The sequence below is a fragment of the Cetorhinus maximus genome, chromosome 3 (genome assembly GCF_964194155.1).
Source record: "Cetorhinus maximus chromosome 3, sCetMax3.hap1.1, whole genome shotgun sequence".
Classification (NCBI taxonomy): Eukaryota; Metazoa; Chordata; class Chondrichthyes; order Lamniformes; family Cetorhinidae; genus Cetorhinus; species Cetorhinus maximus.
Genome location: NC_135881.1, coordinates 64,757,774 through 64,774,022, shown reverse-complemented (window position 1 = coordinate 64,774,022; position 16,249 = coordinate 64,757,774). Strand labels below are relative to the sequence as shown.

The 16,249-nt window shown below is 39.3% G+C and overlaps 1 protein-coding gene across 5 annotated transcripts; it reads left to right on the top strand.

The window, feature by feature from the left end:
- The first annotated feature begins 299 nt into the window (after positions 1–299).
- On the top strand, positions 300–15,932 carry mterf1 (mitochondrial transcription termination factor 1). Of its 5 annotated transcripts, XM_078538488.1 has the most exons (4): positions 346–433; positions 1,513–1,583; positions 9,651–9,722; positions 14,447–15,932. In XM_078538488.1, the coding sequence occupies exon 4, from the start codon at positions 14,498–14,500 to the stop codon at positions 15,626–15,628; it is 1,131 nt and encodes a 376-aa protein (XP_078394614.1). In that variant the 5' UTR covers positions 346–433; positions 1,513–1,583; positions 9,651–9,722; positions 14,447–14,497; the 3' UTR covers positions 15,629–15,932. The 5 variants fall into 5 exon arrangements, with proteins under 5 accessions (XP_078394615.1, XP_078394616.1, XP_078394618.1 ...); XM_078538489.1 differs by lacking the exon at positions 1,513–1,583 and having other exon boundaries at positions 300–433; XM_078538490.1 differs by lacking the exon at positions 9,651–9,722 and having other exon boundaries at positions 305–433; positions 1,510–1,583.
- Positions 15,933–16,249: the final 317 nt, after the last annotated feature.

Genomic DNA, 16,249 nt, shown 5'->3' with positions numbered 1-16,249 from the left:
GATGGAGAAGTGAGTCCGAGATCTAAAATGGTTGAACTCAATATTCAGCCCGGAAGGCTATAAAGTGCCTAGTCGGAAGATGAGGTGCTGTTCCTCCAGTTTGCATTGAGCTTCACTGGAACAATGCAGCAAGCCAAGGACAGACATGTGGGCAAGAGAGCAGGGTGGAGTGTTGAAATGGCAAGTGACAGGGAGGTCTGGGTAATGCTTGCGGACAGACCGAAGGTGTTCTGCAAAGTGATCACCCAGTCTGCGTATAATTTTGGGCCCTGTCCAAATGGGAAGGGTTGAGAACAGGCAGTAAGGGCAAGGCGGTTGAAAACTTTTAAATTCCACAGTGTCCCCCGGCCTGGGGCTAGCAGGAACACTGGGCTGTGGAGAGCCTCTGGCAGCTGTTTATGGGCAGCAGTCAGATGTGGCTCTGCTGCTGGCGGTGAGTGGATTTCTGTCCCCTTTACCGGTTGCATGGTGCTCTCCAGCTTGGACACCGTGCCCACAAGCATGTTGGATCCAAGTTAATGACCCGAATCCAGATTAGAAGTGAGCTGAGGTCAAGTCGTGTGGAAGAAAAACGCTTAACTGTTCAAACGTATTACGAGCAAAAATTTATCAAACTTATTTTAGGGACCTAGGAATAAGAATAGGATTTCCAGCATCCGCAGTTTTTTTGCTTTTATCTTTTTATTATAATAAGAATAGGGTATTTGGCCCCACCAGCTTGTTCAATGACACAATGATAGTTCTGTATTCTAACTCCACATTCTCAATGCTATATCAAAAATGTATTGACCTCAGTTTTAAAATTAGTTGAGCTACCATATTCTCAATGCTATCAAAAATGCATTGACCTCAGTTTTAAAATTAGCCGAGCTACTGTTTTTGTTTGAGAGTTCTGCATTTCTGCCACCCTTTGTGTGAAGAAATTCTTTTTAACTTCTGTCCTGATTTTAAGGTTATGTCTCCTTGTCCTAGACCTTCCTACTAGTGGAAGATATTTCTATATACTCTTGTCACTTTTCAAATCCTTGAAACCACAATCAAATCACCTCATAACCTATATTCCAAGGAATACAAGTTTATGTAATAGTTCCTCAAAATTTAGCCCATGAAGCCCTTTAACATTCTGGTGAATATGTGTGGCATTCCTTTCGAGGCCAAAATGCCCTTCTGAGATTTAGTGCCCAGAACTGTACACAGTACTCTTAAATATGGTCCAACCAGGGCTATATATAATTTTACCAAAACTTCCCTTTACATTTTAGCTTTCCAGTTAAAGGTTAACATTCCATTACACTTTTATTTTGGTACTTCACACTAGATTTCAGTGATCAGTGTCATGGACCCCTAAATCGCTTTTGATCTCCACCATTCCTAGCTTTTCACTTTTGAAGTACTTGTTTTATACGTTCTTATTGTATTTTGGTTCCCAAATAATGTTAATAATCTCAATTCAAACTTGGCAAGATCAGGAGCTCTTTGCTTAATTTTTTCATGCTGTCTGGTCCAAAGAAGGACTGGAGTGCAGCTGTGAAATGTGGCCCTCTTCAAAACTTAAACAACAATTAGTTCCCAGCTACTTACAGGTAATACAACAATATATATAACACCCCTCTTTACAACGACATGCTTCTAGCAATGTAGCTGTTCCAGTCGTTAAATTTTCTAAATTAAAGATGATTAACTTTTCTAAACTAAAAAAGATTATCAATTGACTTTTGGAAATAAATTGAACTCCTTCTTAGAGTCTTTTATAGCATGTATTCTTTTCTAAAAATGTTACTCATGGTATTGCTTAGGTGGGAAGATGTTGCACCTTCACCTTGTAGATTTGACATTTGTTGCTCTTTTTGGTGACATGGCACGCTGCAAGGACGATGTTGTGCGTGTTGCCCCTGGTGTTGCAGGAGTAGTTTTTGCTGTTGCAAATGTTGCCTCGTTTACTGGTGAAGTTGTTAATGTGTTCTCCCTGGATATTAATGTTTCTGGTGTTGCTGGTCTTTTCTGTTTTTCCAGCCCTGGTGTAGGTCGAATATGGACTCTGTTTCTTCTCATTTGCTTAACAGTTTCTGTCTCGATTATGTAGTTCTGTTGGCACTTTATGTGGGGGATGAATCACTGGTTTCACCGCTGGGTTGATAGTGATGTGATATCAAAATCTTCAAAGCATCCAACAGTCTCATCAAAACACTCTGGGTACATTTACACTTGGTGGCCTTTGCATCTGATCAAAGGGTGCTTTTCAATGGTGTACTCTCTTCAACCCTCAGTGTCGCCTCTTTTACCTCCATGGTTTACTGAGATGATCTGCAGCTCTTCACAACTGCTCAACCCCAGGATAGCAGGACCATCTGTTTCAATGATGTAGAACACATAGTTAACATCCTTTCCTTTGTGACACTCTGATTTGGGTTGTTCTAGCTGTCGAATCTGTTTCCCCCATATGCTGTTAGCACAGTTTCTGAACATCTTTCTTTGGATAATCATTTTCTTCCAAATTTTCAGGAAAGATCTTCTGGTATAGTCTGAGGTTGATATTCTGAGCTCTGGTATCAGTCTTTGCTTTCAGATTTATCATTGTGGGCTTTTATCTCGCCCTCTTCCTGGTCTGAATGGTTGTGTGAATTTTTTTGTCTGGGAATTGTTGCAACCAGCCATTTCATGCAGTTGTATTGTTTCTATGTCTATTGGGTTCTGACTCACCATCATCCAGGGTATGTTTCTTTTCCTGTCTGTTTTCTCTGTTGCCCTGGCTCTGATGTCTCATCTACCACCTATCTCTCTTTGTTCTGCACATCTTTGCCCAATGATTGGCATAAGCTCTGCAGATTGATCCATACGCGGGACATTTCCTTCTGCCTGTGAATTCATGTGGTTGTCCACAGATCCTGCACGACTTTCCCTGTTTGTTGTACATTCTTTTGTTTCTGTTGCACTGCATCAACCCTGCTGCCTTTCTCTTCACTTAACTGAAGGCTAGCTGTTTGGATAGTCAGTGTCTTCATCTGCCTGCATGTGGTTTTGTGTGCTCTGTGATATTTTGAGCTCATCCTTCCCAATTAGGGCTTTCTGTACTTTGGGGTTTGCAAAACCCCAAATTAGTTGATCTATCAACCTTTCATCTGTGTCCTTTAAACTGACATTTTCTGGCTGCATTTTAAAATCTTGTTACAAAGTTATCAATAGGCTTACCTAATTCCTGTGTTAGGCCTTGAAATTCATACCAGTAGATCTGATGATTCGATTTTGGCTGGAGATGTGTGCTGAATTTTTCAAAAATTTTGCCTGCTTCTTTGCTGTCCTCTTCAGTAAGCTCCCAGCTGTTCAATAAATTTAACCCTATATCTCCTGCCCACAGAAGGATATAGCTGACTTCTTCATTGCTAGTGCCTTTTAGGAAACTAAATGTCAATCTGCACTTTTGTTTAAACTTTGCAAATGCCTCTGATGTCATAAGCTTCCCAATTCGTTGTGGGCTGTAACTGTGCATTCATTGTTGTGCTGGTTGACATTTCATATTTTGTTTTTGCACGATTCAGTAAGCTTCCCTTCTTGCACTAATGTTGGTTGATTTTCCAAATCGGCACTAAATTAACTTAAAATGCACTAGGCTTACTCAGAGACTCTTGCTACCAGCATGCTATGTGATATTGTCTTTTGGTTCCCAGATGTTAATAATCACACTTTAAGCTTGGAAAGATCAGAAACTCTTCGTTTAAATTTGCTATGCTGTCAGGTACAAAGAAGGACCAGATTGAACTGGTTTTGTTCCACTTCACATAAGTCTCTAATGCAGCTGTGAAATGTGGTGCCCTGGAACATTTACACCTAAAACTCAGTTCCTAGCTAATTAGTTCCCAGCTATTTACAGACTGCAACAATATACAACAATTTGGATTTATCCTTTTGTGATCCAAAATGTATGACGTGACATTAAACCTGCATTGAAATCCTTCTGCCACAGTTTTGCTCACTCACTTTATCAATGTCTCTTTGTAATTTTATGCTACTATCCGTGCAACTTACTATATCACCAATATTTGGGTTATCAGCATTCATAAATATATGGCTCTCTATTGTGTCATCTAAGTCATTAATTAAAAAAAAATTGGGGCCCCAGCACAGATTCTTGTGGCACATCAGTTTCCATATCAGTTCAATAATTTGCCTTGAATTCACTGAGCTTTAATTTTAGCTAACAGTCTATTATGCGGAACCATATCAGTTTCGATAAGGCCCTGTCTATAACTTTAGTTACTTAATAAAAAAATCCAATTTAAGTTGGTTTGACATACTTTCCATTTACAATAAAAGCAAAATACTGCAGATGCTGAAGACCTGAAATAAAAACAAAAAAACTGGAAAAACTCAGCAGGTCTGGTAGCACCTGGAGAGAGGAAGAGATAATATGACTTCTTTGGAACATTGACAGCTATTTATTGGCCTCTTTAATCAGCTAAAATAGCTCAGTCACTGTCCTTAAGTATAGATTCCAGCAATTATCCTCAACCAATGTTAGACTATCAGGTCTATAATTACCTGCTTTCTCTCTCTTGCCTTTCTTAAATAATGGAGTTACATTTGAAATTTTCAAATCTAATGAGAATTCCTGAATTAAGAAAGTTTTGGAAGATTATGGCTAAAGCATCTATAATTTACTCACCTACTTCCTTTAAAATCCTGCTGTGGAAACCATCAGTGCCTGGTATTGGTCAGTCTTTAGTGCCATTGATTTTTCTATTCCTGTTTCCTTGCTTAAAGTTCCAATCTTTGATTCATAGTTTCTCTGGAATGTCATGTATGTTCCATGGTGCTGATGACTGCCACAAAGTCTGTTAACTCCTTGCTTTTGTTTATTGTATTACCCTTATCTGTGTTTTAAAGGGCTTACGTTATCATTGTTTATCCTTTTCCTCCTAATGTAATTGTAAAAATATTTTGTGTTAATCTTGGTATCCCTCGTAATTTTCTTTCCATATTCCTTTTTGCAGCTGTTTATATCTATTTTTGTTTTCATTTGCTATTCTTTATTCCCATTCCTCTGGATAATGTATTCTTTCCACTTTTGCATGCTCTTGCTTGTCATCCCTCACCTCTTGTTTTTCAGCCCATAGCTGTTTTATTTGCTCTGTAGAGCTCTTGCCTTTTCAGGATATAAACTGGTCCTACATTAAACTAAAATCTTCTTGGAACACCTCTTGTTGTTTATCTGTAGTTTTACCCGGTTGCAGTTTTGAGCAGTTGATGATAATCTATATTAAAATTAAAGTCATATTAAAGTAATCCTCATTTGCTACAAGCCCTTCTAATCTCTGAATTAATACATTCAGCCTCTTAATTACTGATATCAAGAGACTTGTAGACAACTCCAATACAGGTTTTAAGTCCCTCTTATTCCTCAATTCAAACCATAGAATCTCTGCTGATTGCTTTCCCTTGCCTATATCCTCTATTACTAAATTTGTAATATTAATTTTAATCAATAAGGCAACACCTCCTCTTTCAGTTTTCCTTTCCTTTCTAAAGGCTTTATAATCTGGAATATTTAATTCCCAATCATGGCCACCATTACTCAAAGGTAGTGAATTTCTTGAGTGCATTCAAGATTTTTTTCAGTACAAAAACAGATGCAAGAATGCCAAATTTCAAAGGGAGCAACAATTTATAATACATGAAAAAAAGGTGCTATTGGTTGCAAGTTGACTCTGGTTGAGACATTGCCATGGAGAATGCACCAGAGAACTATTTTCCCCCATGCTTTTGTTTCATCAAAGAAAGATGGAATGCTTGGACATGTTCTATTTGCCTGCAGTTTGACCTGATCTGCCAGTTGTTGGCATGTATGGCCTATGTACCTGGCATTGCACCAGCACTGAAATTCATATTCCACGTTCCTCACTTGTGTGCTAGACAAAGTATTTTTGGCTTGATGGCAGCATCCTGTTAGTAGAAAATACCACTTGTGTTGCTACTGCATAGTAGCAGTGTGAAACAGCTAGCTTTACTTGTTGCTCAAATTTTTGTGATACCTTGCCCTTCCAGGGTAACTTGAGGTAGACTGGGCAAAAGTGATGGCCTTAAGCCCATTCGTGAGTATGCTCAACACACTGAGCAATGATCTGATTGGGGTAGTCATTATCCCACAGGATAGCTTGGATGTCAAACTTGCACGGTGACCAAATGACTTAGTCTCTATTTACTCGATAAGGCCAATCTTATAGCGTATGGAGCTGTAGGAATCCCAATGTGCATGTTGACCAGTCCGGTATAGGTAGGTTTGTAAGGCCATAAGATGCAGGAGTAGAAATAAACCATTCGGCCCATCGAGTCTGCTCCACCATTCAATGAGATAATAGCTGACTTGATAATCCTCAACTCCACTTTCCTGCCTTTTCCCCATAATGCTTTAATGTTTCCTTTACTGATTACAAATCTGTCTATCTCAGTCTTGAATATACTTAACGACCCAGCCTCTTTAGCCCTCTGCGGTAAACAATTCCACAGATTGACTACCCTCTGACAGAAGAAATTCCTCCTCACCTTTGTCTTAAATGGGTATCCCCCCTTACACTGAGATTATGCCCCCTTGTCCTAGACTCTCCCACAAGGGGAAACAACCTCTCAGCATCTACCCTGTCAAGCCCGCTAAGAATCTTATATGTTTCAATAAAGTCGCCTCTCATTCTTCTAAACTCTAGTGAATACAGGCCCAACCTACCCAACCTCATAAGATCTCCTTCCCCAGAATCACCTAATGAGCCTTCCCTGGACTGCCTCCAATGGCAGTATATCTCTCCTTAGATAAGGGGACCAAAACTGTTCACAGTATTCTAGGTGTGGTCTAATTAGTGCCTTGTATAGTTTTAGCAAGACTTCCCTATTTTTATACTCCATTCCCTTTGAAATAAAGGCTAACGTTCCATTTGATTTGCCTATTACCTGCTGAATTTATATGCTAGCTTTTTGGGATTTGTGCACGAGGATCCCAAATCCCTCTGCACTGCAGCTTTCTTCAGTCTTTCTCCATTTAAATAATATTCAGCTCCTCTATTCTTCCTGCCAAAGTGCATAACCTCACACTTTCCCACATTATATTCCATCTGCCACGTTTTTGCTCACTCACTTTACCTGTCTATGTCCTTCTGTAGACTCTTTGTGTCATGGTAGATGGTACTAGAGTTAGTTGACAAATCCTGAGGTTGTGAAAGAATGCTGCCTAAAGAAGAAAGTTGCAAGTTACTTCTATTAGTGCCAGAACAATTGAAAAATTCAACTAACAGGACTGCAAACAGCACTATAATTAAATGCACAGACTTTTCTTTGCCTGGAGGAATGGTCATGTAAAGTCTATGCAAACTGAAAGTTTAGACACTAATTATTCATTTCAGTGGCGGAGTAGTGTATCTCCATCTGTAATTTAAGAAAATAACAGTCAGGTAATTTAGGTTAATTGAATGAAACCCAGTGGGCGTATTTCAAAGTATCATTAACCTAAGGCTGCTTCTCGTGAACATAGATATTAACTTAATTTATATATTTCACAATTAATGAATTATTTATAATTGAGAAGATGTAATTTAAAATTACTTATGACATTGGAACTAATTTTCTATCTTATTGTATATTTTAATACTGAGCTTTGGCTTCAGTGAGAAGAATTTGTCATAGGGATAGATAGACTGAACATTTAAATTTGAGTTGACGAAAGACAGCCAGCATGGCTTTGTTAAGGCAAAAGTAAAATACTGCAAATGGTGGAAATCAGAAGTAAAAACTGAAAATGCTGGAATACTCAACAGGTCTGGCAACATCTGTGGAGAGAGAAAGTTAAAATTTTGGGTCAATGACCTTTCATCAGAAGTTTGAGGATAGCCAGGCATGGCTAATGTGGATGAATTTTTGAGGAGGTCACGAATAAGGTAAGTAAGGGAGTCCCTAGGAATGTTATTAATATGGACTTCCAGAAGTCATTTAATTAGGTTGCAACCGAGTGACTATTGGCATAAATGAGAGCTCATGGAATTTGTGTTAGCCTTTTTGATGTGTTGAAAATTGTTTGGAAACTAGAGGACTGAGTGGGAATGTTAGTTTTATTCTTTGGTGGGGTGCAAGAATTAGTGTTGTGGGGCCCCAAATTTTCACCATTTTTTTGAACCACTTGTATGAAGGAATAAAGAGGTATAAATCCAAGTTTACAGATGACACTAGGCTGGATTTTGCAGTCAGTAGCAAAGCAAAGGCATTTGCCACTGACCAAATAAGCCTTGCTGAGAGAGCTGCTGATTTTTCTAAGAATTTCGGCTCTATTGCTGTGAACTGGTACTGTAACTGATGCTGCTGAACACTGATTGTTCAGTATAGAATGCTGCAATTATGTCATCAGGCTGGCCTAGCAGCCAAACACATTAAAAGATTTTCACAGGTGCCAGAGAAGAAACTAAATGTACCAAAATAACTTTAATGTGTATGTGGCACATTTTGTAAAGATTGGGACATACATGTGGGATGAAGGTAGAAGCTAAAATATTCTTAAACTTTAAAAAAAATAAAGTTATTAAAAAATTAGCTTAAACATATCTATTAATCATTTAACATCACTCCATGATTATAGAATTATTTTTACACAGCCAGTTTTGTTGTTTATCTAGTTTTATTGATCACATCGCTGTTATAAAACCCAGTTACACCTGATAGAAATCCCTCAAAAAGTTAAAACTTGTTCAAACGGTCATGTGGAAGTGGGAAAATTGAAGTTCTTGCTGATTTCATGATAGGTGCTGGGAGGAGCCACAACACAGTCTGTGTTTGAGTTGAGGTCCGAGATGAAAACTAAGTTACAGAAACAAATTGACGATTTAAAAAAAAACACAATGTTAATGAAAATATGCAACAGAAAGAAGAGAAAAGCCAGGTTAGATTCCAGGTGTAGGCTCTGTTTCCACCCTAAATGGTAATGTGCCATTTTCTCAGTACAAATGTTCTATATTTCCACATTCTCTGTTCTTGGTATATATTTGACCTTAAAAGTCAATAACAAGCCTTCCTGTCACTGGAGGAGAGGCAGTGTTCACATTGTCAGTAAGGTACGTGACGGATGCACTGGTGATGTTTGTAAGCCAGCTTCGGGGTACATTTAATTGGGGGAGTGTGTCACATAGACATATGCTCCAACTCAATTTGCAGCATGCTGCATATGTTGCACTTGTGCACGGAAACATCCATTGTTCCCTTATGAGCAGGCTCCAGAAATCCATGTTTAATTGTTTTGCACACCCTGCCTGTAAACTGGGACTCTATGTGCTTCTGTGCACTGGTGAGTTCTGCCTGTATTACAAAACAAACAGATTTTAGTTGTGGCTATTTTAGATTTGCTGTGCGAAAAATAAAATTTTTGTCCCCCATGATTTACTTTCCACTTTTAATGAAGCTTTAACTTCAGCAAGATTTCTCTACTTTTTAAATCTGGCAGCCTGTGAATTCATTCTGATGTGTGGACAGTTTTCAGATGCCACACTTATTTCTCAATCAAGTGGGCTGACCTGCCAATTTTGAAGAAGAGTCACCACCACCAACGCCGAAATGTTAACTGGCCTGTACTTTCCAGAGATGCTCACTGACCTATGTGTTTACAGCATTTTCTGTTCTTGTTTCAGATTTCCAGCTTATGAAGCTTTTTTTTTGCGGCTTGCACTGAGATCAATAATGATGAAGCTATACCAGAATTGGTATCTGTCTTGCCTCCAATTGTGTCTTTCTCTCCCTTTTTATAAAGAGGTTTCTCTCGGTAGTGCACCTGTTCAAGCTACGAAAAATAATTACCAAATAACAGAATATTGTAGCATTTATATACTGTTGTTCTGAGGCATTAATTCACTTTTTTAGCTCATTGCTGTTAATTCACTTTTTTAGCTCATTGCTGAGTAAATGCCAATAGCACGTCGATGATCACTTCCATTACTTTGTTGATTTTTAAAATTTTTACAGAGATCCAAATTCTCTCGACACAATATCTGCGTTCCGAAGGAGTGTGGATTGGGCGAAAGCTGGAAAATTTACACAAGAAGATATTGATGAAGCTAAACTCTGTTGTATTTTCAACTGTGGATGCTCCTGTAGCCCCATCAGACAAAGGTAAAGATGAAGTGTTACCTTGAATTGTGTTAAGTTGCAGATATTTTGAGTATGTGGAGGGAAAAGAAACATCAATCAGATTGGCTGTTTTGTGGTGCTTTTCTTAAGCCAAAAAGATTTGTGACGTTTTGCATTTGGACAATTTTTAAAAGCTATTGATGGACAGGAATATATTAGTGAAAGTCAGTTAAAAATGGATTCTGACACATTTGCTGGTCTGTGCTTCTAACAAATCTTTGATTTCAAAAATCGATTGTTAATAGAAAACTAATTTGTCCTCAAATACTATGTAGCTCAGCCTCTGAGAAAGCTTTTGCTTGCACAATATGTACATTATAGAATTAAATATGAGTACAGTTCCAAACTTCTTTTCACAGTTGGTGAATAGGAATGACAGAAATTAGTTGCAAAATTTGGCTGGTTTTTAAAAGGTATATTTTAAAATTACCAAAATCATTGGTAGCAAATATGAGAAGCAAACACATTGATATACCTGTGAAAAGGGCATTTGGCAACTGAAAACGTGTTGTTTATTTTTGACACTAATTCTGCTTTGATCAACGGGATTGGACCGTTTTCTCTATGGTATCTCAGATGAAATGAAGCAGAAACGGTGAGAGCAGCTTTTTGCTGTTGATTATGATGGTTTAATAGGAGTAGCCAACAAGTGAGTAGCTTTAAAATAAAAGCTATCCCAAAATACAGAAAAGGCGCAAAACCCTATTTAAGTCTCATTACTTTTCTAGAACAGAAAAGTTGAGCACCCTGTAAACTGTGTTTCAAAAGTAAATTCAAGCAAATTTTGTACAGATTTATTTTGATGGATTCTTTTGAGTTAAGCTTTCAATTCAGTGCAGATTTTTAAAATCCTTATACAAAAGCAAAAATACTGTAGATGTTTGAAATCTGAAATAAAAACGAAATGCTTCATATAGTTAGAGAGAGTTCAGGTGCATCTGTGGAGAGGAAAACAAAGTTAGTGTTTCAAGTCAGTAACCTTTCATCAGAACTGAAAAAGGTTAAGATGTAAAAAATTATAAGTAAGTACAGAGGCAGGTTGTGCAGGGAAGGGAAAAAAGAACAAGGGTCTGTGATAGGATGAAAAAAAGGAGAGATAAAAATGAGCTGACAGAGGAGGTGGGGTGTGGGCGGGGGAGGAGAGCGAGGATTGGGGCAGGGGTTGGGAGAGAGGAACCGGGGTTACCAGATGGGGTGCTGGTAGGGTAGAGGTGCTGCGGGGGAAAAAGACAGGAGAAGCCAAGATATAGGGGTGAAGAGAAAAGAGCTGAACTCCCAAGGTGAGGTGAGAGTGACTGCCCTTAACATCAAGGCCGCATTTGACCAAGTCTGGCATCAAGGAGCTCTAGCAAAACTGGAGTCAATGGGAATCAAGGGGGAAACTCTCCACTGAGTTGGAGTCATACCTAGCACAAAGGAAGATGGTTAGGTTGCTGGAGGTCAATCATCTCAGCTCCAGGACATCACTGCAGGAGTTCCTCAGGGTAGTGTCCTTGGCCCAACCATCTTCAGTTGCTTCATCAATGACCTTCCTTACATCATAAAGTCAGAAGTGGGGATGTTCGCTGATGATTGCACTATGTTCACCATTCGCGACTCTTCAGATACTGAAGCAGTCCATGTCCAAATGCAGCAAGACCTGGACAATATCCAGGCTTGGGCTGCCAAGTGGCAAGTAGCATTTGCGCCACACAAGAGTCAGGCAATGACCACTTTAATGTGTCTTATGGTCTTATAGGTTACGGGGAGAAGGTGGGAGAATGGGGTTGAAAAACTTATCAGCCATGATTGAATGGCGGAGCAGACTCGATGGGCCGAATGGCCTAATTTCTGCTCCTATGTCTTATGGTCTTATGATTGAGAGTAGACTGATGGAGTGGTAATTGGCTGGGTTAGACTTGTCCTGCTTTTTGTGGACAAGACATACCTGAGCAGTTTTCCATATTGCTGGGTCAATGCCAGTGTTGTAGCTGTACTGGAACAGCTTAGCTAAGGGTGCAGTTCATTCTGGAGCACAAGTCTTCAGTACTAAGTCTGGAATGTTTTTGGAGCCCATAGCCTTTGCAGCATACAATGCATCCAGCTGTTTCTTAGTATCATGTGGAATGGATCGAATTGGCTGAAGACTGGCATCTGTGATGCTGGGGACCTCAGGTGGAAGCTGAGATGGATCACCCACCCGGCTCTTCTGGCTGAAGATGGTTGCAAACGCATCAGCCTTCTCTTTTGCACTGATGTGCTGGGCTCCCCCATCATTGAAGGTGGGGATATTTGTGGAGCTCCTCCTCCTCAAGTTAGTTGTTTAGTTGTCCACTACCATTCACGATTGGATGTGACAGGGCTGCAAAGCTTGGATCTGATCTGTTAGTTGCTTCTGTTTGGCATGCAAGTAGTCCTGTGTTGTTGCTTCACCAGGTTGTCGTGACATGCTTTGTGCTGCTCTTGGTATGCTCTCCTGCACTCTCCATTGAACCAGGGTTGATCCCCAGCTTGATGGTAAAGGTAGAGTGGGCGATATGCTGGACCTTGAGGTTACAGATTGTGGCTAAATACAGTTCTGCTGCTGATGACCCACAGCACCTCATTGATGCCCAGTTTTGAGTTGGTAGATCTGTTCTAAACCTACCCCTTTTAACACGGTGATAGTGTTGCACAATATGATGGAGGATGTCCCTAATATGAAGATGGGATGTGGTCACCACGTGGACTGTTCGGTGGTCACTCCTGATAATACTGTCATGGACAGATGCACCTGCGACAGGCAGGTTGATGAGAACAAGGTAAGTAGGCTTTCCCTCTGGATCCCTCATCACCTGCTGTAGAACCAGTCTAGCAGCTATGTCCTTTAGGACTCGGCCAACTCGGTCAGTAGTGCTGCTGCTGAGCCACTCTTGATGATGGACCTTGAAGTTCTCCCACTCAGAGTACATTCTGTGCCCTTACCACCCTCAGTGCTTTTTCCAAGTGGTATTCAACATGGAGGAGCACTGATTCATCAGCTGGGTTGGGGGAGGGTGCGAATGAATTTTCGTTTATTGCATAATCTCAGTATACAGACGTGACCACCGGATATCTCCAAGCACTTTACAGCCAATGAAATACTTTTGAAGTGTAGTCACTATTGTAATGTTGGAAATATTGCAGCCAATTTGCACACAGCATCAATGTGATAATGAATTTACTGGAATAAAAACAGAATTGAGTGGTTATGATCTGGAATGCACTGTCTGAGAGTGTGGTGGAGGCAGGTTCAATCAAGGTATTCAAGAAGGAATTGGCTTATTATCTGAAAAGGAAGAATGTGCTGGACTACAGGGAGAAGGTGGGGAATGGCACTAGGTGAATTGTTCCTTCAGATAGCCAGCACAGACACAATGGGCCTTCAATGCTGTAACCATTCTGTGATTCTATCCTATAAACTCAGCAAGTAAGGCTGCATCTGTGGTGAAAGAAACAGTTAATGTTTTAAGTTTATGACCTTTAATCAGATGTGGAAGATGTTACAGTTCATCTTTTTAAACAATAACAGAGCCAGGGAAAGAGGGATTAAGGAAAGAAATCTGTGATAGTAAAAGCCAAAAGAAGGTAATAATAGGCACAAGATACTTCAGAAGAGGTGTAAATGGTTACAGAACAAATGTGTTTAATCTTGACACACTATTTGAGTATAAAGTTTCAGGTAAAAATTCCAATAATGAGTTTCACCCCTTAATGCCATTTAACTTAATCCACAATGCTTCTAGTTTATCTGTACCTGGTTCTACTTTGTATAACTCCTTTGAGTATGACTACTAACATAAATGGTTACTGTCCCTCCTGGTTTATTCTTTCTGTCCCTGTGGAACAAACTGTATCCCCATAAATTTACCTAACGTTCAGCTTCAGGTGCTCCTCCAAGCCATAACACCGTCCTTACTTGGAAGCTTTATCGCGGTTCCTTCACTGTTGCTGGATCAAAATTTTAGAACTCCCTTCATAATGCCACTTTAGGCGTACCTATAATAGACAACAGTGGTTCAAGAAGGCACCTCACCACCACCTTCTCAAGGACAATTAGGGATGAGTACCAAACCCTTGCAAGTGACGCTCACTTCCTATGAAAGAATAATACATTTATTTCTCCAAGTCTGTGATGTTAATAATGTCAGCATAAACTTCAAGATCTCCATTTTTATTCTTAACCCTCATTTCTGGCATTCATATAAAACATTAATAAAATGGTAACTTCAGATAGCTCAATTTTTAAAATGTTCACTTCATTAACACCAATAACATTTCTTTTTTTTTCCCATGTATATAGGTTTGAAACACTGTAACCAGGTAGTATATCTGCTGTGGTTATTGTGGAGATATGGCAGCCAGAATGGTAGCCCAAGTAATGCAAATGTATCTGTGGAGAACAAGATTTCCTGATTTACCAAACTACTTTCCGTCAGCACTGGGATTCTGTACTTCTAGTCACAATGATTCAACTGAGATAATCCAAAAGCCGGAAAACTCAGCTTTGTTGAACAATTTGACAGTTTTGGGTGTGGATATTAAGATGGCCAGGAGGAGGCAGCCTGCAGTCTTGAGAAAAATGGTCACCAATGAAGAGGGTGTAGCAGAGTTCTTGAGAAGCAAGGGTGCCAATTGCACGACCATTGCCAGTATTATCTCAAGGTACCCCCGAGCCATCACACGTTCCCATTGGCATCTTGAAGAAAAATGGCAGTTGTGGCGAAGCATTTTCAAGACAGATTCTGAGGTCATAAGTGTTATTGAGCGTTCTCCAGAATCATATTTTCGTTCAAGTGACAATGGAAATCTTGAAAAAAATATCAATTTTCTTTGTTCTCTTGGCTTGAGCTCAAAGGACTTGCATCGCATTTTAACTACTGCTCCACGAACATTTTCAAATAGTTTGGAACTAAACAAGCAGATGGTAAAACTTCTGCACGATCTTGGTATCCGTTTAGGTGATGGGAATCCAGACGCTTTTGTCAAACGGATTATCACTAAGAATGCTTACATACTTATAAGAAGCACTAAAAGGATAAAAACAAATGTAGACTTTTTCACAGAAGCACTTAAACTGAGCAACAGTGAACTTATAAAACTACTTCAGGGGCATGGCGCTGAGGTTTTGGACCTCTCCAGTGACTACATGAAAAGAAATTTCAAAAATATAAGTGACCAGTTGCAGTTATTAGGATGCACAGCTGAGGAAGTGAAGAAATTCTTTTTGGATTATCCACCAGCGTTCTATGCTTCGTTCGAAAAACTTTCCAACAAAATCGATTGTCTCCTAGAAAGTGAAATTAATATTAAGCAACTATTAAAGAAGCCAAGAATATTGGAATTCAGTGCAAACAATTTGAAAAATCGCATAGAGGAGCTAGAGAGGGTTGGATATGACTTTAAAAAACACGGCGTTACCATTTTGGATTCCAGTAGAAGACGATTTGAAGCAAAATTAGAAAAACTAAATGAGGAGGGATAGCCATGTTGGCTGTCTGTGAGTCTGGTACAATTTTACATATTCTGGATGATCATGTTTGATCACACTGCTCAATCCTGTTATTTTTAAAATTACTTCTGGCTCTCAGAATTTTGTATACAATATAAAATTCAGAGAGAGTGCTTTTCAAATTATGCAGTATTCATGGTCAGTAAATTAAAGAAATTGACTTACTGTAGAAATTGTTTAAATTAACTCTGGCATCTGTTATTACAATAATTAACAAAGTAATTGCCTTTATTTGTCTTTTGTAAAAAATAAAAACCATTTCAATTTGACTACCAAATTAGATTTGTGTTTTTACCTTGAAGTGTATCAATATCAGCAGCATTGTTTGCACGATGTTGATCATTCCACTATCCCCCTCCCCTAGGTTCTTCAGCAACCTTGCCATGTTAGTAGATGAGCCATGAACATTTAAAAGGCCCATGTTGAAATCTTAGTCCTGGTTGATATTTTCACGCAGACCATCAAGAGTAAAACCCAAATCAATTTCTTGGTAGAGGTTCTTTAGCCAGAGAGTGGTGAATCTATGGAATTCATTGCCACAGAAGGCTGTGGAGGCCAGGTCATTGAATGTATTTAAGACCGAGATAGATAGGT